This window comes from Papaver somniferum, chromosome 2 (genome assembly GCF_003573695.1).
Source record: "Papaver somniferum cultivar HN1 chromosome 2, ASM357369v1, whole genome shotgun sequence".
NCBI classification, from domain to species: Eukaryota; Viridiplantae; Streptophyta; class Magnoliopsida; order Ranunculales; family Papaveraceae; genus Papaver; species Papaver somniferum.
Genome location: NC_039359.1, coordinates 89,635,663 through 89,655,539, shown reverse-complemented (window position 1 = coordinate 89,655,539; position 19,877 = coordinate 89,635,663). Strand labels below are relative to the sequence as shown.

Genomic DNA, 19,877 nt, shown 5'->3' with positions numbered 1-19,877 from the left:
AGCAGTAACACTCTTTATGGAAACTCACCTATCTGAATGAGGAAGTGGGTCGCTTCCTGTGAGAATATGAGCTGATTCTCTAGAGCATTCTGAGAAACAGGATACGTCCAGGGCCAAAACGGACAAAACGGCACGAGCTTGGCAGCAATCTTGGAGATATCACCCGTGGTTGTTATCACGAATTACATCAAATGCTAGCAGTTCAAGACATAGTTCACTGTCTCTAGCAAGTAATTCTGGTAATATCTCACTAAGCAAAGGTTCAAGACCTCATGGACACCTCTGCCTAAAATGGTATTTCCTGCGTTTTTTATGTGATTTTCATTTTGATGGTTTTGGTATTACTGGAACTTAGGACCTAAAGGTCACTAAGGGTTCACTAGTTCATACTTTTTCACTTTGGTGAAAGATACCTATAGTCTCACCATGTGAGAATTAAAGATGAAAGCTCTCAATACTATTATGATTTATGCAATCCATAGTATGACCCTGGGGTCAACACACTTTTGTGTGAGGGAGAGGACGTAGAAATGACTAGTATGATTTCAACACTTGCACGATCAGTCTGTTTGGATCGTGAGGTTGGGATGTTTATTTACCAAGATCTATCTGTGTTTTCATGTTTTATTGAGTTTTCATTCATGTGGGGGATTGTTGGAAAACGATTAATAAAAAAATAATTTTTTAAAGTTTTAATAAAAAATTATAATTTATTGTTTATTTTATGAATGAAACTTTTTAGTCCCACATCGTGGAGTTTCCAATTTTTAGTAGTTTTAAGAAACTATATAAAACTTTTAGTCCCACATCGGGGAGTTTTTCTTCTTAAGTTGTATTTGTCAATTATATAAAGAAATTCACTACTTTTGTAAAATCTATGGGAAAGGGGTTGCTCTATATTTTAGAGGGACCCCTAAGGAAAATATTTTATAGCGGTTTTTAAGCATTCGCGATTTTCCTTAACGGTTTTTTCGGAGTTGCCAAGCTCAAGTTGAGCATCTACTACATATGCTAGTAGTAGGTGTATTAGGGTGTTTTATCCTGGAGATATCCGTCCTGTGAGGGCTATAGCATCACTCTTGAGTGTAGCCGGGCGCTAATGTCTTAAGGACAGCGTGTTGAACACGTGACTCACTCTATTCTCTAAAGTTTTGCCTTGTTGCTGTTGCGGAGATACGGGGAGCTTGTTCGTTTCGTCAAAGCAATCACTTCCATTATAAAGGAGCTAAGTATCAATAACTTTTGCTTATTTGATTTTTCTTTGTTTTTGATTATTGCACCCAACAGAAAATTGTACATAAATATGTGATATGTCAAAGCATTTTTGTAGCACCCTATTCTGAAGCAGAAAATGTGAGTCACTCAACGAAACATAATTAAAAGTGAACCTTGACAAAAATTCTGCTTCATTTTCTAAATATTAAGGACGCATTTGGAAGAAAATTCATTAAGTATCTCCGGTCCTTGTAGAGGTTTGTTTTATCTCTTGTTTAGTGAAAGATTTAAGGCAAAAAATAACCTCAAAATTAAACAAACTGACATTTGATTCCTTAAAGGCTTAAACCTTTCTATGATAAATTGGCTTTTAAGTTGGTAACATAAATATTTAATTAAATGTAATTGCTTGGTCGGAGTATATAAAGCTAGAAAATGAAGCAACATTGCGTACAGATATTATATTTTCACCTTTTCGTAAGAACTTATCAGGATGGAAATGGTTCTAATGGTAATGGACATGAAGGTGGGATATTTTGCAATGTAAATTTTGTGTTCTCTCTCAATAATCTACATTTTGTAAGTAGTTTCTTATACTGAAGTTTGTCATTTTTTCATCAGTTATATTGTATAGTTTTGGAATTAGTATTACTTATTCTAAACCCAAACTGGAGTAGCAAATTTTGTTCCATAAAACCACCGGTGGTCGACATATCAATTGATGTGTATGATGTTGTTGTCCAAGGTGGAGCGGTTGGAGATGGAGTCACCGACGATTCTAAGGTAAATTCTCTTTCAATTAAGTTTTAATAAAATATTTTCTTCTATAAATTGATTTCAACTTCAAGCACAAATCAAATGTTTCTATTTTTTTCCCTAAAAATGTTTCCATAGTTGATCTCAGGCTATATACTATTTAACTACACTCCCAAGGCCGTCTTAAGGCCTGGCACTGGCAGCCACTGAAACCCCGAATATAACAGCCTAAAATTAATAAAACTGTAACCACTTTGGCCAAGTCTACGGAGAAACATATTTTTACTAGTATTCTGAAATCATAGCGCATTGAAGTAAGAATAATCTAGAAAACATGGTTGAGTATGTATAATCTTAGTCTTGCTGGGTGTATACGTTTTGCGGAAAAAAAAAGGAAAATAGTATACTATCGACACATAAGAATATTGCGCTTGTATAGTATAAACTTCGATATATGTATGCTCGATAAATAAATAATTTTGTCAAATGATCAATTTTTTTCTGCCCTAATTTGGGAAAAAAGAGCTAAATAAACAACCTCGTCGAGTAAGTTAATGAGTAAACTGTTTGTTAAAGTTTGCGGACATCCAACTCAAAACCAATTGGAAATGAGTGGAGCGGTCCTTTTATATTATATTTTAAGTTAACTAAGCGGATTATAGCGATGTGGGACTATTGTCCTTTCACACGCCCCCTCACGTGTAAGGGCAGTCACTGGGACTCACACGTGAACCTACGTACAAGTTACCAGTCCATCGGTAACAGGTGTACACAGGTGAGTGACTAAATCAGGGGGTAACACCTCGGCCAGTATCGGCACTGGCCAACATCCCCGGTGTACAAGTGACAAAATCGGTTAAACACTTCGGCCAGTGACTCGGCCTACACCCGGAGTACGTAGGTCTGGGTCTGGGGCTTAGTTCTGATACCACGTTAAAGTCTGCGGGCATCCAACTCAAAACCAATTGGCAATGAGTGGAGCGGACCTTCCATATTATATTTTAAGTTAATTAAACGGATTATAACGATGTGAAACTATTGTCCTTTCACACTCTTACAAGTCCATAAAGGGCCCGTGAAAATATAAATGAATAGTCGCAAAATTCTATACAAAAAATACACATAACAGACTAAAATATTTTCCACTCATAAGTGTTTGTATAAAAAGTCATTTCTTCTCAGAAAAATATATCTAAAGTTGATTATTTTTTCTTCCACAAAAGCCAATATGTATCCAGCTTTTAATTTTATATTGCAGGCACAATTTCTTGAACATTTTGCTTTGTGTTGTAAAAAATAATTTATTATTAGGACTACTGCTTGAAAGGCATCATTTGATGACACATTTGGTATGACACTACTATCATCTGGTTCGAGATCATTCTCGTCATTTATCACGAACTCAATAGTTTCTTCATATTTGTAGGTGATTTTATAACTGCATCATTCTCATTAGGACATTGCAAAATATGTTTGACATCTATCATATTCATAGATTAATTAAAGATGGCATAAGTTAATAAGGAAAAAGAGCTTTTTAAGTGAATATATTTTCATTTATCGTTCAATAAAAAACATCGTTGAACTAATATTCTTTTATGGTCCCGAGAATATTCATTTATGGAGGTTAGGCTGTATACATATTTATGTATAAATATTGTATGCATATATTTATGCAAGATAATTCGGACATTTGAGGGTGTTTTTTCATTATCCATAAATCAAGTATGCCCCAAGTAAATAACCCAAAGTTTTTTGTGTTATTTCAAAACAAAACGGTTTTGAGAAAGCGTAGAAAACATTCGGTTTATTCTTCAAAAGATGTAATCATGTAAATAAATTTCTATAACCGCACGATTACAGACAATTGATAATTGTATGATACTTCGTTAAGGTTATATAGCTAATTGAAGAATTTTTGTCCATCCAGATAGACATAACTCTGTTAATAAAATATCAAATTTTGATTTTTCCCTTATCTATGATACGTTTGTACGAACAATACAATTCAATAGTCTTCCTAAAGTAACAACATTAAAAAAAATTAAGTTGTTTTGTTGATACAAATGTATCATAAATAAGGGAAAAATCAAAATCTAATATCTTGATAATATAATTAGGTCGATCCAAATAGATAAAAGGAAGTCTTCGGTTACACAATCCGGAGACGGAGGGATTGATAGAAAAAATACGGCAAGCTATTAAATCCTAGACAGTTTCATATGTGAGGAAACCACATGAACCTAGATAGAACGAGTACATGGCAACAATAAATCTCCTATGACATGGTTATTATCTTATTATCTAACAATTTTGGCGCCAATTTTCTTATAATATCCAAACGATAAGGAACTCGAATTTAGTTTTTTAGTGATATGTTCCCCTTATAAAATTCTACATTCTTACCAAAAATTAATACATTTCAAAATACCAAACCTCACTGAGAACAGAGAACTAAGCCTTTTATTCCAACACAAGTTGAGGTAGGCTAGAAATGAAAGCCAAGATAAACCACGAGGATGGCTCGACTCTCTTTTTTGAGCATGACGCGTGGCCATGAGGGTAACTCATCAACGTATATCTTTTGGATTTCATCTCATGATGATATGAATAAGTTTTATGTCGGCTCGCCAAGCCTGTCACTACCTTCTCCTTTTATCCTCACCGTCTGCCAAATGTAGTTTCAACTGTTAATTTTAAACGGTTGGTTTTCAAAATGTTAGACGGTAGTTCTATACGTTTTATACTGTGTCTATTTTTGGTATAAATGTAGAGTTTTGTAAGAGGAATATATCAGCAACCAACCGGTTTTGAATTCTTTTTTTTTTGAGTTTTGTAAAAAACTTAACACCGAAACTGTGAAATAGTGTGAGAATAACCGTATAAATATAGCTTCCCCTAAACTTAATAAAATAGACGTTTATGAATTTAAGTGTATATGGCTAATAGCATATCGATCATACCATTTTCAACCAATATTTTTTAGACGGCCGATTATTTGACGTGTAGTATCCACTACAAATCACTCCTTCAGATGAAGAAGTGTATGAAAGACTTTAGAGTGAAAGGGTTGGTAGTGTCCAAGACCAAGTTAGTCTCTCGACTGTCTGAAACTACCCATAGCCCTTGCTCTAAAGATCTTTGCTCTAAGCAGCTGAGTTGTTGTATATTAAATTTTGATGTTGGTCATTGTAGTGATTAACTAGACACTGTATATCTGTAGGCATTCCAAAATGTGTGGACGAAAGTTTGTCGAGCAAATTCAGAATTTCCAGATTTTGTTATACCCTCTGGAAAGAGTTTCCTATTGAGCCCTATAACATTCAAAGGTCCCTGCAGGTCTCCAAAGCTTGTTATACAGGTAACTATGTATACATGTTATCTTTTTCTCAAAAATGCATGATAAGGAACAAATAGAGGTTGAGACGATAATGAGTGTTTTTTTCTTCTTCTTTTGTTATGAGAACGGAGAAATTCATTACAAACAAAAAGGTGTGAGGTTATGAGTTTGGCTAGTAAAAAAAATTTCACGTGCTTTACATCAAATGGAACATGCAGGTTTTGGGTAATATTGTTGCACCAAACCAAATTTCAGCATGGGGTAATGATTCAAAACATAGCTGGGTTGATTTTTCTCATATAGATGGGCTGACAATCCATGGACCTGGTCTGATTGATGGGCAAGGACTCACTTGGTGGAACCAATCTCATGTAAGCTAATTCATTTTTTTCCTTCATTTTTTTCCATCTCTCTTTCTAGTTCTTACGATTTTGTTTCTTCGATGAGTTTATACTTTTATGCTATTCTACTGTCTAATTAATTTCATCATATTTTTTTTTCAGGTAGAAGAGCGTCCAACTGTAAGTATACAAATAGTCCTAGATTCTTTTTAGGAGATGAGCAAAAAAGAGTAATTTTGTGTGGGGAAATGCAGGCCTTAAAACTGGATTCATGCAACAGAGTGAAATTAAGCGGACTGAAACATATAAATAGTCCAAGAAATCATATCTCAATACATAATTGTACCAACGTAATCGTCTCCAACATCAATATAACTGCTCCTGGAACCAGCCATAATACGGATGGAATTGATATTAGTTGGTCGACACACATTCAAATCCAAGATTCTTTCATCGGAACCGGTAACTTCTTCGGTACACCTTTGTTGGTCTTTTAATTATCTACTTCCTTGGAAGCAGATAGAAGTTTGTTTTGCTTCTCTGTCGTTCAATATTAGACGAGCTCTCGTTTTCTTGACATGCTACATGCTAAGTTACTTAATGTTGTTATGTAATTGCAGGTGATGATTGCATAGCAATTAATGGTGGAACTTCCTTTGTAGATATCATTAATCTGGCATGTGGACCAGGCCATGGCATAAGGTTTGATAACATTATCAGAAGAGCGATTTTTTTTTTTGAGAGCAAAGGCTATGGAAAAGAGTATTTTAAATTTTTAACAATCCGTTCCTTACAAAATAGGCAAATTTCATTTTTGATTTCAAACTGCATTCTGAATTTCTTTAGAACCTACTTTGGATATAATGGTTTAGAACTTTAGATTCATAAGACTTGTACTTTCTAATTTACAAAAAAAACAAAACAAAACAAAAAACACCGTGAGACTTGTTCTAACATGAATCAACGTAGGGTAGTGTGGGAAGCTTGGGAGCCAAAGGAGCAACTGAAATTGTGGAAAATATACACGTCGAAAACTGTACATTCACAGGGACTCAAAATGGAGTGAGAATCAAGACATGGCAGGTAAGGCTCATATATTTTTTCTGTTTAGCTTTTTGGTCTTTTAGTTTAATTATAATGATACTTGTTTTGATTAGGGGGGCTCAGGCCATGCAAGGCGTATCATGTTCGATCAAATTAAATTTGTAGAAGTGGAGAATCCAATTGTTATCGATCAATACTATTGTAATGCTAAACACAATTGCAAGAATCACGTAAGCATAATCTCACTCACTCTATCTACTGGATTTTGAAAATTTTACATCTACTGATTATTCCTTTTGCTATTTTGGAATTGGAACAGACATCTGCTGTTGAAGTTAGTGATGTTTACTACAATAGGATTTATGGAACTTCGAAACATCACAAAAATGTTATCAACCTGAGATGCAGCCAGGATGTCCCTTGCACTAACATAATCATGAACCAAATCAACATCCAATCAATGGATCCACATAAAAACAGCACTTCGTTCAGCTACAATGCTTACGGAATATCTAATGATACAACACCGGCTGTAACACTCATATCTTAATTAGTTACTTACGGTTATGTTTAGGCTTTTGGCTGTCTAGTTGAACCAAAAGTGGAAGCAATTGTGAGAATAATTTTTTATAGCATTAGTGAATAGATTCTTCTTAGTAGAATGAAGAATTCAATTTTGTTTGTAGAAGACATTGTAGGCACAAACAATTGAACTGAAAATAAAGTCTAATTAAATCCTCTTCTATTTTGAAGATCAATTACATGCATACTCTCTTTTGGCGTTACTTAAAAAGATAATTTCCATTAACCTAATGAGTTGCAAAGAAATCGAGGAATCGTCGACCATTCTCTTTTTGTGCTGCATTGGCATTGGCATTGGCATCAGCATCAGCATCATCTTCTCGCCGATTGGTACTAGCGGTACATAAGGAAATTGTTGTCAACGAAGCATTCTTGAACCCTGAGTAGTCTTTTTCTTTGTCTTCAGATTTTCGAATCCCTGTTGGATGTATAGGAAATAATGGTAATGTTTCATGATAATGATTCTCAGCATTGCCAACAGCATAATCTAATGTTTGACTATCAGCTGGTCTGGTATTGACAATGTTGCTTGCAGATCTTGCAATAACAGTACTTCTTGGGGGAAGTAAAACCTTTGGGTTTTGATGCTGATGAGCATAAGGAGGGATAAAACTTGGCCCTGCTGGTGCGCAATACGGACTAAATTTACTACATAAAAAACCTGAAATAAACCACATAGTAAGAAAACCTCTACTTTTGTTAGATGTTTATGCATAAGAGTCATACAACCTATGAGAGAAATTTATCTACATGATTGTAAAAGAGAGAGGGTTACCATTGGTGTTAGGAGGAGCTAAACCCATTGAAGATGAAATTTGATTATGAAGTAACTGATGTTTGAAATGAATTCTTGGATCATGATAACCAGAACCATAACTGTGTCTAACTTGTCTTTGTCTCTGTCTAGCTTTATGATTCTGAAACCAGTAGAAAACATTCTTACCTTCAATATCACCATACATTCTCAGCTTGCTTGTCATATGTTGTATTTCTGCAGCACTTGGTGTTGTTATTCCTGCTTTGTAAATTCCTTCTAACATATCGATTTGCTCTTTTGTTGGATTCCATCTGCTGTGATTACACATTCTCCTCAAAATCAATATTGCAAGGACAGTACTTGACGGTCTTACTCTCTAATCTCTATATATTCTTTGCATGGTCGAGTGATATACAGTGAATATTTATAGTATAAGCCTTTGAACTGGAGGGATAGTATCTGGTGGTTTCTGGAGGAGAAAATGAGAGATGAGAAACTAGAGAGTCGTTAATGCCTATTGTATTTGGTGCAAAGATATCAGAAAACTAGATAAAATTCGGCTGTGTCAGATTTTCATTACTGCAAGACGTTATGCACCTGAAATTACCACTTTACTCACAATTTCTTGTCAATTATGCTTCACCATCTTCGTAATATCTACAAACTATTAGGGATATATTTGACATTACATGACTTTGCGCAGGACGTCATAAAATCTTAGTGCAGCGTAGGGCAAATTTTCGGTGGTAGGCTTTAAGCAGGGTGTATTGGAAATTGTAGTTAAGCTTTAAGAGGGATTGGGCAAATGAGCGGCAAATAAGGCCAAGTTTGACGAATTGGCTGCGAACTATCATATCCTCTCTTTACTTTTAGAATTCTGTTATGGGGACTTTTGTATTTTGTGGTTTTCTTTTAAGTTTGACGAATGGGAATAGAGAACACTGTCCCCAAATTAAATTAATGATCAGTTGGATACTGTTATCAGAATGCTTCGTTCATGTCGTCCATTTTGTTTTACTCAACTTAATACGGTATGCTAGAGGTTGTTCATTTTCAAAAAGAATCCTTATGGGATCTACGCCATTACCATTAGAAACAAAAGTTTGAACTTAGGAATGGAAAATGAGTCCAGAAAAATGAGCCATAAAAATCATCCGCGTCCAGATAAATGCACCCCAAATGCATTTTACATGATGGTGAAAAATCGGATAACTTACCAGAAAACCGGATATACCCAACTCACCATATTGAAGGGCTTCCTTTCACTTGGCCCGAATTAACACAAAACAAGTCAAACCTTGGGAATGTAGAATCGATGGCACATTTTGTATGAGCAGCCATGCAAATAAATTTTTTTTGCATAGCCATAGTGGTTAGTTGGAAAATTAAATTGTCGAAATGAATGACCATAGACATCGATTTGAAATGCGCATATCATAAACAAAACAGATGACACACGGACAAAACTATAAATACTAGTAGCACACAAGGGAAAAAACCTGTAAACAGGTAGAGGTGAATTTAGTACTCCTATGTCATGGGTATTCAGTGGCTTTCACAGAGAATTTTAGCACCAAAACCATGGATACTCAGCAGCTTTCACTATTGAGGCATGGGAGAAAACTGAAGAAATCTGCCACAAAAAGGTGCCTAAGACATTTCAATGATGCATCTGACTGGGACTTGGTAAATGAGGAGATGGCAAGAAAGGGGATAGATCATTGCAGCAAGGACGGTAAATTCCTTGTTGGCAGGTCAGGTAGTCCCCTAAAAAAAGGGAATAGACCATCGCAAGCACGGGCAGTAAATTCCTTGTTGGAAGGTCAATTAGTCCCCAAAGAAAAGAAAATTCAATTCATCGAGGAAAGATCATTGCAAGCAAGGGTCAGTTGGTCCTTGAAAATCCTTTGTCGGCAGGTCAGTTGGTCCCAAAAAAAAAAAGATAAACCATCGCAAGCAAGGGCGGTAAATCCCTTGTTGGCAGGTCAGGTAGCCTCCTAAAAAGAAAGGGAATAGACCATCGCAAGCAAGGGCGGTAAATGCCTTGTTGGCAGGTCAGTTAGTCCCCAAAGAAAAGAAAATTCAAGTCATCGGGATAGATCTATACAAGCAAGGGCGGTAAATCCCTTGTTGGCAGGTCAGTTAGTCCCCAAAAAAGAAAACGACTGGTCGGATACCGATGGTGGCCGGGTCAGAACAGCTACTCGATGGATTTAGCCTGGGCAGCTGTTCCGGATCGGACAACATCGGGCGGGCAGGATGTACATGGTGGGGATGTATTGGAAGCGGTTAGTGCGGAGATTAAAGCGAGATGGAAAGCCGAAATGTCCGTATAGTAGGTTGAGTGAAGAGTGTTCCCCTTGGCAGCAAGGACGCTGAGGCGGTTTGACCACGCCGACGGGACATCAAATGTCTGCAGCACTCAAGGTCTAAACGGTGCGGATTAGCTCTCCCCCAAAACCACCCAACCCGATAAACGTTAAGGGAACAAAAGGTAATCTTCAGTGGGGCAAGAAAGGGTATAGACTCGTACCTGAGTGATTTTTTGAGAAAAATGTATGTTTTGCGATGAATGATATTGAGTTGAAGTTAAATTAGCAACAAGGTTCCAATATTTTCATAAATACCGTAATTTTCGACATTAAAGTTTCTAAAATCAATGTAACTAGACCGTTTAATAATAATAAAATAATAAAAATATCATAGAGTCTTTTGAGATAAAGAATTATAAAATTTATCATTTTCGTCGTATTGTTATTCTATCGTACATGAACTACTCAATTATATAGTATTCTTGAAACGATGTCGTATTGTATTATTCCTCCATCCTAACGTATACATAAAATTGGTTAAAAAGACCAAAATTAACAATTTCTGGGTAAAATGGATAGTTAGATTTTGATACTGTTTAAATGGACAAAAATGTAAAAATAGGCAGGATGTAGCCAGATTCATCATGCCCATTTTCAAATATTTTTTCTTATTTTTAATTTACACAGGATGTATCCAGTTTCATCCTTGCTATTTTTAAAATTTAAGTTAGGATGAAACCAGCTTCATCCTTACTATTATTTTTTTGACCATTTCACCCAAACTATTTTTTTCCTCGTTCATTTGAACCGTGATTTAAAAATATTTGGACAAAATAACCTATTTTCCGTAACGTATAGTTGGAGAAGATGAAATACTCACCCAAGTAAAGAAATTTTGGGTTATTTAGAAAATAAGTTTAATTGTATTTTTAATTTCTTAGTAATAAAGTCACATTAAGGTCATCAGTTTAGTGAAAATGTCTCAAAATAACTAGCCTTGCGTTTAAATTCGAATCAAACGGTTGCCTAGACTTCTGGGACCATCTTTAATGATTACCTTATCGTGTTTAGTTTCGTTACCTTATTTTCCAAATATGTTATGGTTGATCAACCTTAAATGTAAGTATTTTAAGAATCCCATTCATTCTCCAAATGAGTTATGGATGATCGTCCTTAAATGTAAGTATTTTAGGAATTGTGATCCTCTCCATTACAAAAAAAAAAAACCTTCAAGACATGTCTTGGGTCTAGTCCAGAATCTGTTATGGTTTTGATATTAAGAAACATGCTCAACGGAACATTCAGGATGGAAATAGAGTGAATGCTTTTGCTGGAATAGGATTTTAGGTATTGGGAACCATTTGCATAACCAAACCTAATCCCAACTATAAGGTACGTAGCTGATTTCCTAAATTCAGACAATAGGAGTTGGGATGACCTTAGTCCAAGATTATTTCACTTCTGTTAATGGTCGAAAAATCAGTAACACGAGAATCCCTCTTTCTGGTAAGTTAATCTTCTTTTGTTTGTTTTTTTGATACGCGAAAGCCAACCCAGGTCCCTACATGAAGCTACTCAGTTGGACTGGTCCCATTACGAGACCCAATACCGCCAAATCCACTGTACAATCAATCTATTATAAACCTTTGCAGTGGGAATTGAACCCCCGACTTCCTCCTTACTGGAGTTATGGGATACCACTTAATTGTGCTCTTGGACACCTGATAAACTCATGTGTCCATGCACATAATCAGGGATCTTGTTGTTAAGTCTGTGTATAAATCGGCGGGCTAATGAATTCCCTCACAATATCCAACCTAACTAATCATAAGCTTTCTACAAAATCAGGGCTCAACTTTTTCTACGGAAATGTGTGGAACATATTCTATCTACTAGGTCTAAAATAGCTTAGATTCAATGATAGGCAGGATGATGTCTTCAAAATGTGTAATTCATATCAAAAATGGGGACTTTTGTATTTTGTGGTATTTTTTTCCAAGTTTGACGAATGGGAATAGAGAACATTGTCTCCAAAATAACATAATGATAAGTTGGATAATACTGTTATGACCATGCTTCGTTCATGTCGTCCATTTTTTTACTCAACTTAATACGGTATGCTAGAGGGTTATTCATTTTCGAAAAGAAACCTTATGGGATCTACACCATTACCATTAGAAACAAAAGTCTGAACAAAGGATTGAAAAATGAGTTCTCTACTAAAAACATAAATGAGCCATAAAAATCATGGGGTAAATGCATTTTACATGAGGGTGAGACAACGGATGATTTGTTAGAAAACCGGATATGAAGTGAAATTCTTTTCTTTAGGCCATGTCTTATGGGGGAATTCTATTCTGTTTAAACCTTGTAGTTCCTCTTTAGTTTTGCGTATTTATGTGCCAAGCTTGCCATACGAGTTTGTCAGAACTGAAAATTGTAGAAAATTGGTTTGAGGATTCAGAATTTGTCAAGTGTTCGTTGCTTTTGCCGGAAGAGCTCGGATTCGTGTTTCCATTTATTCTTTCATCGCTGGCCAACAATACAAATTTAGTATTGGATAGATTATTTGGTTTATTGGCTAATTGTTGCTAGACATGAATTAACGTTTTGGGTAACTTTTCAACTGTTAGTAATTGGTGTGAGTAGTGAGGTACAATGTAATGTCAGGAACGAGAATAACATATGCGATAGCTTATTTTACAATCAATCTACAGCTTCTACCCTTACCTTTCTTCTCAAAGAAAAAATAAATAAATTAAAACGTCATTCTTTCTGAATGTCGGGTAGCAATATGAAACATCTTACATGAATAATCCAGCAACTAAATTTGCTTGCCAAAATGGTTAGTTAGAAATTTGTCCGAATGAATGACCATAACAGTTATAACAAAAAATGGCAAATCATCGATTTCAAATGCTAGTTGAGCATATCATTCAAAAAAGACAAATAACATACGAACAAAACTATAAATACTACTATACCAGTAATGCAAAATACACATGCAGAGGTGAGTTTAATAGCTATCCCATGGATATTCAGTGGCTTTCACATAAAATTTTAGCAACTATTCATTGGATATTATGAGACGTTGGAGAAAACTTAAGAAAATTCATAAAAAGGTGCAGTAAGAGATTCCTATAATGCGTTTAAAGTCAATCCAGCCAACTATAAGATGGTTACAAGGAATATGGAGGGATACTGGTTGATTATAAAATAAAACGTTTCTTTTGCTCTGTGTTTCGAGATGAAGTTGTCGATGTATCGGTTAAAATCATTGGTTTCTTTTTTGAAGCATAATCAAAATCATTAGTAACGGTTTTGACATTTTCTGTAACGATGTAACTAAACTATTTAATAAAAAAAATATTATTAGAAAATTCTTTTTGAAAGTAGATTTTATAAGTTTAGTTGCATTATTGGGGTTCCGTCCTACATGAGCAACACAATTACAAATCGATATACCTCTCCAATCCCTACTCAAAATTATCCCGTTCAGATCGGTGTGTGTGTATTATATACTTACCCCAAAATTACCCATCAAATCAACGAGTTTAGCGAAATGGTCTTCAAATAGCTAGCCTTCAGTTTGGGTTCCACGGTTGACCTACTTGGACATCTTTGCATTCACTAACAACTAAGGTCGCAACAGAACATCTATAACAAAATTACGTGAACACGGAAAAGCAAAGTTTACCATTTTCGCTCAAAGAAAAATATTTTGATGGTTTTTTTTTAATGATAAAAAGAGCAATACAATAAACTAGAGAAAAAGTGTTGTATTAATTTACATACATTGTTGAGAAATCTAACTTTCCTACATTTATCCCCATTTTAGAGTCTACTAACAAATCTTCAAACTTAATTAGCCAAACTATCCGTAATGCCATTACAATCCCTTTAAATGTAAAAGTAAGAAGAATTAGCAAAAGAATTTTTGAGATTCAAAACTTTAAGAAAGATAGCTTTACTTCTCCAATTTAAAGCAGAATGTTTCTTCTTCATCACATTTAGGGAAAATTGGGGATATGCCTCAAAATTATCTGTTATCTCGGGGACATACCCCAGGATTCCAGTTTTCGGGAATATGTCCCAGCCGTCCAAAATACCATCCAAAATTGTTAAGTGTTCAACATTCGCACACACTTCGGATTACATATGCGAATTAAAACACATATATATTATATGCTAACACCTTTATAAGGTTCGTGAACATATTCAGAAAGAAAAAACCTCGAAGAAATTAGAGAAAAGTCCAGACACATCTACAATAAATTGACTATTTAACGGTTCCTTAACGGAAACTGTTATTTTGGGACATATTCCTGAAAGCTGGAATCCTAGGGCATATCCCCAAGATGACAGTCGATTTTGAGGCATATCCCCAATTTTCTCTTACATTTATAACATTTATATTGTCATCGAGGAAGATGACTATGTCCAGTCCATAGTGTTTATCCCATCTCGAGATTTCTCTACAAGCTCTGGATTCGGCTTCATCAGAACTGGAGCAATTTCTTGAGCCACCTGCAAAGTCACAAATTAAACCATTTTTATCTAGTAAAACAACGGAAAAAGCAAAAGTATTATTGTTTTTTCCTGAAAACAACATCAAACATAACATAATGAACATTACTTCTTCAATTTTCATTTGAAAATTTACAATCAGTTGTAAACTTTTTACGATTCCCTTTAAGGTTTTCCATTTTTTCAAGAAAACTGGATAAAACATTTTGTAAAAGTCTTTATCATATCTTCTGGATTGGGTGTGATGTTGTCAAAGACAATCTGCATCTGTATTTCCACATACCAAAGGATATAAACATAGGTTTTTTTTTGAGATTCTTATCATTTAGCCATAACAAACATGGTAGTAAAAGATAGGACTCTACAGATGGTCTCAAAAACATGATATTTAATGAAAAATTGACCAATGTTTTCATTAACCATATTATTACAAAGAGAAACATTTAATTTAAATAGGGAAGTATCAAAGCCTCTGTTTGATTGGCAGACATTCACTAAGAGTTTTCTAAAGAAAATTCTGAACTCTAGGAATTACTTGAAGGTTCCAAATGTCATACCGTTTTACTTTGTTTTCCTAATGATTAATGTTACATAAATAATTGTAAGAAAATTTAAGAGAAAATTTACCATAAATAGTGCTAACCATTTAATGCAATTCTTTTCTTCAATATTACTCTGTGGTTCAACTGCATTGTTTTTTTATTGCATTATCATCAAACAAAATTTAAGTTCCATTTTCCCTAAGAATCTATTAAGTCAGACACTTTCTGAGTTTTTACAGAACTTATATCCGGTTTAAGTTTTGGGTAATCCCTGTTAGGAAGCCATTTATATTTTTAACTCTAAGTCATTTCCTATTTCCCAACGATGCATTTTTTTTCTTAATAATATCGATTCCTTTGTAAATACTAGTCCAAACCCATGATTTAACCGATTTTTTCTTATAACTTAACGGATTAGATTTAGGAAAGTACTTAGTTTTAAGAATAACACATCAAAGTTTATCTGGATTTTCTATTAACTTCTAAGCTAATCTAGTAAGAAGAGCTATGTTGAACTTATGTGGATTTTTAATACCGCCTCCACTATACTTTCTAGTACAAATCGAATCACAATATTTTAAGTAAATCGCTTTATTATTTTTATTTTCCTGCCACCAAAAGTCTTTCCGCAAGGCATCAAGTCTATCCAAATTTTAGGAAGCGAAAAATATATCATCTGAAACATTGGCATAGCACTAGTGACAGACCTAATCAAAGTGGTCCTACCTTCCTGAGATACAAGTTTCGATGGTTTAAAGATTTAAAATGATAGATTTTTTTGGTTTAAAATTAAAGGGATTGGTGAATCAAATACAACCTACCAATCCTTGACACTATTTTTTCTTATATGCGTCATATTCTCTCTAACATTTTCTGCCTAATGATAATGAACCAACAATATCTTCGGACATGTGTTACAATGGTAAAGTCAATTGGTGATGATATGAATAACTTGAATTCGAAAACCATTAACCTTTGTTAGAGCATTGCTCGGTCAAACTCGAAAGCGTTACTATCTCAAGCTTGTTTGTCAAATTTAGTTGTCAAAACTATATGTCTTGATTTCTAGTCTACTTATAGCTAAGTCTCAGACTAGAATAGTTAAGTGTAGTTGAGCTCGAGACTCCACGACGATCATCTTATGAAGACGAAGGACTACTCAAGGAACAAGTGGAACTTCATCCGACTAAAAGGTATGTGGAGACTTGAACTTGTATATCACTCAAAAGTCTATCTACTCTATCTCCTATTCTTAAGACAAAGTCATATAAGTATGATAGTTTTGATACATACACACTTTCTATTTCGAGCGGAGTTATCTCGCCTATCTATTTCTCTAAATATGTGTTTGTAAGATTTCGCTTTAACCATTTTCATCTTTACCCGTGACGAAAGTCATGATGACATTTCAATCTCTTGAAAATTGCTTTGATGACGATAGTTATGAATAACGACTGTTATAATATTATAGAAGAATGTTTCAAAGATTGGAATGTATAGTTGAGATTACGTAACCATCTACGGATATAAGCATATATAGTGTGTTCGCACATTAGTGTATAAATCCATGTACCGGAAACCAAGTGTGTGCATATGTGTCCATACAGAATTGGTAAAGGAGACAGGTTGGGTATGCGTACTGACGGAACTTTCCTCCCGAAAAATTATGCTGAGTTTGTAATTTGAAAACTAGTAAACCAGTTACCTTAGGTACGCGTACCCGTACGCGTACCGGCGGAACTTTTCCTCTCGGAAAATTCTGCTGAGTTTGGAAACCAAAACCAACTCAATCCGGTTGCTAGGTACGTGTACCCAAGCGGGTTATTTTCTGAAATCGGTAGTTCATGGACTTGAACAATAAATTATAAGGAGTGCAATCTTCTCAAACCGTGACTATATTGTTCATGAATTGATTCAAATGAATCAAACCTATGTTGTTTCAATTGTGTCTATGTATAAAGACCTAAGGAATTGAAAAACTCGTGAACTAGTTCTTTTGAAGTCATTGGAACTAGTTATGATAAAGATGAATATGGTTGATATGAAAGTGCTCATATGGATAACCATTGGTTAACTATTTGTGCACGTTTAGGTATGGTTACTCAAACCTAAATAAAATACATTTCATTTGTGTATGAAAAGCTAAGTTTCGATCTAACAGTTTAAAGATATTAGCTTGTATTTAATCAGGTTCTTCATCTAACGATGAATATTGAATGCTTTGTTACCAAGGTAACTTAGATTGCAAACCCTGATTCGAAAACTATATAAAGGAGAACTCTAGCAGCTGGAAAAATAATCCCCACACCTCCTGTGTGATACTAGTTGGTTTAGATAGAGTCGATTCTACTTTAACCTTAGGTTTCTTCTCGAGACCCTGTAGGTTAATGACTTAAAGTCTTCATTGGGATTGTGAAGCCAGAAGAAACTACTTCTCTTGTAGTTGAGCGATCTGATCTTGCCATTTTCTATCGTACGAGTTCAATTGAAAGATTGACTTGAGATTATATCTCCGATAGGGCAAGATAAAAAGAAATCACAAACATATTCGTCTCATAGTTTGTGATTCCGTAATATCTTATTTCGCTACCATACGATTAAGATTATTGTGAGGTGATTGATAATTCTAGGATGTTCTTCGGGAATGTAAGTTCGGGTTATCGATTGGTTCATGTTCACCTTGATTTTTATCAAAAGACGGAACAAACTTGTAGGTTTAACTATGGGAGACAGATTTATCTATTATCGTAGACTTTTCTGTGTGATACATATTTGTTTATTCAAGTCTTCGACTTTGGGTCGTAGCAACTCTTGGTTGTAGGTGAGACCAGCTAAGGGAATCAAGTGGGTAGCATCCTGCTGAGATCAAAGACGTAAGGAGCACAATTGTACCTTGAATCAGTGTGAGATTGATTGGGGTTCAACTACAGTCCAGATCAAAGTTAGTTTGTAGTAGGCTAGTGTCTGTAGCGGCTTAGTACAGTGTGGTGTTCAATATGGATTAGGTCCCGGGGTTTTTCTGCATTTGTGGTTTCTTCGTTAACAAAACTTCTGGTGTCTGTGTTATTTCTATTCCGCATTATATTTTTTTATATAATTGAAATATCACAGGTTGTGCATTCCATCGATCAATTGTGAAATCCAACCTTTGGTTGTTGATTGAAAATTGATTGATCCTTGGATATTGGTCTTTGGTACCATCCAATTTTATGTCTCTTGTATTTGATAAAGACTCACAGATTTATATTTTTTTGAGTATAGATCAAATCAAGAGATAGAGATATTAAATCCTTGATATATTTTTTATTAAGATTGGGTCTGACTGTCTAGTTGATTCTCTTAAAAGTATATTAGAGTTAGTCCATACAGATTGCTAACCGAAATATTGGGTGAGGTTGTTAGACCCCCGCATTTTCAATTGGTATTAGATCAGGCAAACACGTTCAAGACCTCAAAAGTCTGTGTTTGTAGCAATCTGATTCTGTGGATAAGTAGTATCTCCTATCTACGCATAGTCTATGTCTTCTAATACTTTTAACTATGTCAAGTTTCTTGGTTTTTCCTCAAAGAATAACTCCTTAGCTGATTCTTCTAAATCCCGAGAAAGAAACGAGACAATTGACAGAGTGTCAGAGGTAGAAAGAATGTCACCAGAATGAAAGAAAATATAATTGAGACGATTGACTTCCGCAATCATGCTCAACTCTTGGATGAGTTTGAAAAGTCTCTTGGTCGAGAACGTGAACTCTATAAAATCATTATGTCCTTCTCTAACAATATTAAGAGACTCACTCAGGAAACTATGCTTCAACAAGAAAAGATTAGTATCCTTGAGAATATTGTTAAAAATGGGACAATTAGGGAAAAACGTTTGATTGAGACACACTCATCTAATCTGAACAACCTTCGTGTTGAAACAAAGAATATTGTTGCATCTCTTCACCTAGACCAAAAACAGTCGACCTCCTTGACTAAGGAAAACGATGTTGTAATGATAAATTCTTCTATGTCACTTACTAATCCTCAAAGTGAGTTACCTGACATGAAGAAAAACTCACCAAAGGAAGTCTCTGCTAATAAATGTTTACATAAACGGTAGGCTTCCAAACGGGATATGGATTTGAAACAGATAACCTTTAACAATTCTCTTCCACGAACTTGTTCCTTCTGTGGGATAAGGGATCATGTTGCTAAGCATTGTTTTGCTAGGAAGAAACAGATCTCCGGTCTTCAAAATCTTCTTCTGTTTACGGCCAACCGCGTTAATCATCTGACGGCATCAACAATGGATTTCACTCCTATAGAAAACCAGAATTCTCATAAAAGGATTTTTAATGATCACTCATTTCAAAATCTTTACAGGGATCGTATTCATTCTCATGGTGCAGTCTACACCACAAAACACAGTTTCCCAGTGTCTAGGAGAATAAGACTGGTAGATCTAAGTCTAGAAGGTGGAGA

The 19,877-nt window shown here is 35.0% G+C and overlaps 2 protein-coding genes across 2 annotated transcripts; one reads left to right on the top strand and one right to left on the bottom strand.

The window, feature by feature from the left end:
• The first annotated feature begins 1,708 nt into the window (after window positions 1–1,708).
• On the top strand, window positions 1,709–7,246 carry LOC113351590 (probable polygalacturonase At3g15720). The gene is made up of 10 exons (XM_026595543.1): window positions 1,709–1,741; window positions 1,837–1,998; window positions 5,195–5,332; window positions 5,530–5,682; window positions 5,815–5,832; window positions 5,907–6,114; window positions 6,273–6,354; window positions 6,627–6,735; window positions 6,810–6,926; window positions 7,016–7,246. Exons 1-10 carry the CDS (start codon window positions 1,709–1,711, stop codon window positions 7,244–7,246), a joined length of 1,251 nt encoding a protein of 416 aa, XP_026451328.1.
• A 259-nt stretch (window positions 7,247–7,505) lies between these two features.
• On the bottom strand, window positions 7,506–8,363 carry LOC113351589 (WUSCHEL-related homeobox 5-like). The gene is made up of 2 exons (XM_026595542.1): window positions 8,054–8,363; window positions 7,506–7,939 (listed from the first exon to the last, which is right to left on the bottom strand). The coding sequence occupies exons 1-2, from the start codon at window positions 8,361–8,363 to the stop codon at window positions 7,506–7,508; spliced, it is 744 nt and encodes a 247-aa protein (XP_026451327.1).
• Window positions 8,364–19,877: the final 11,514 nt, after the last annotated feature.

Bases quoted from the DNA above. Each gene is read 5' to 3' on its own strand.
- LOC113351590 (XM_026595543.1), top strand. From the start codon at position 1,709: ATGGAAATGGTTCTAATGGTAATGGACATGAAG. The intron at 5,333-5,529 runs GTAACTATGTAT...TGGAACATGCAG, and splicing joins CTCCAAAGCTTGTTATACAG to GTTTTGGGTAATATTGTTGC. The intron at 6,355-6,626 runs GTTTGATAACAT...AACGTAGGGTAG, and splicing joins GGACCAGGCCATGGCATAAG to TGTGGGAAGCTTGGGAGCCA.
- LOC113351589 (XM_026595542.1), bottom strand. From the start codon at position 8,363: ATGTGTAATCACAGCAGATGGAATCCAACAAAAGAGCAAATCGATATG. The intron at 7,940-8,053 runs GTAACCCTCTCT...GGTTTATTTCAG, and splicing joins AGCTCCTCCTAACACCAATG to GTTTTTTATGTAGTAAATTT.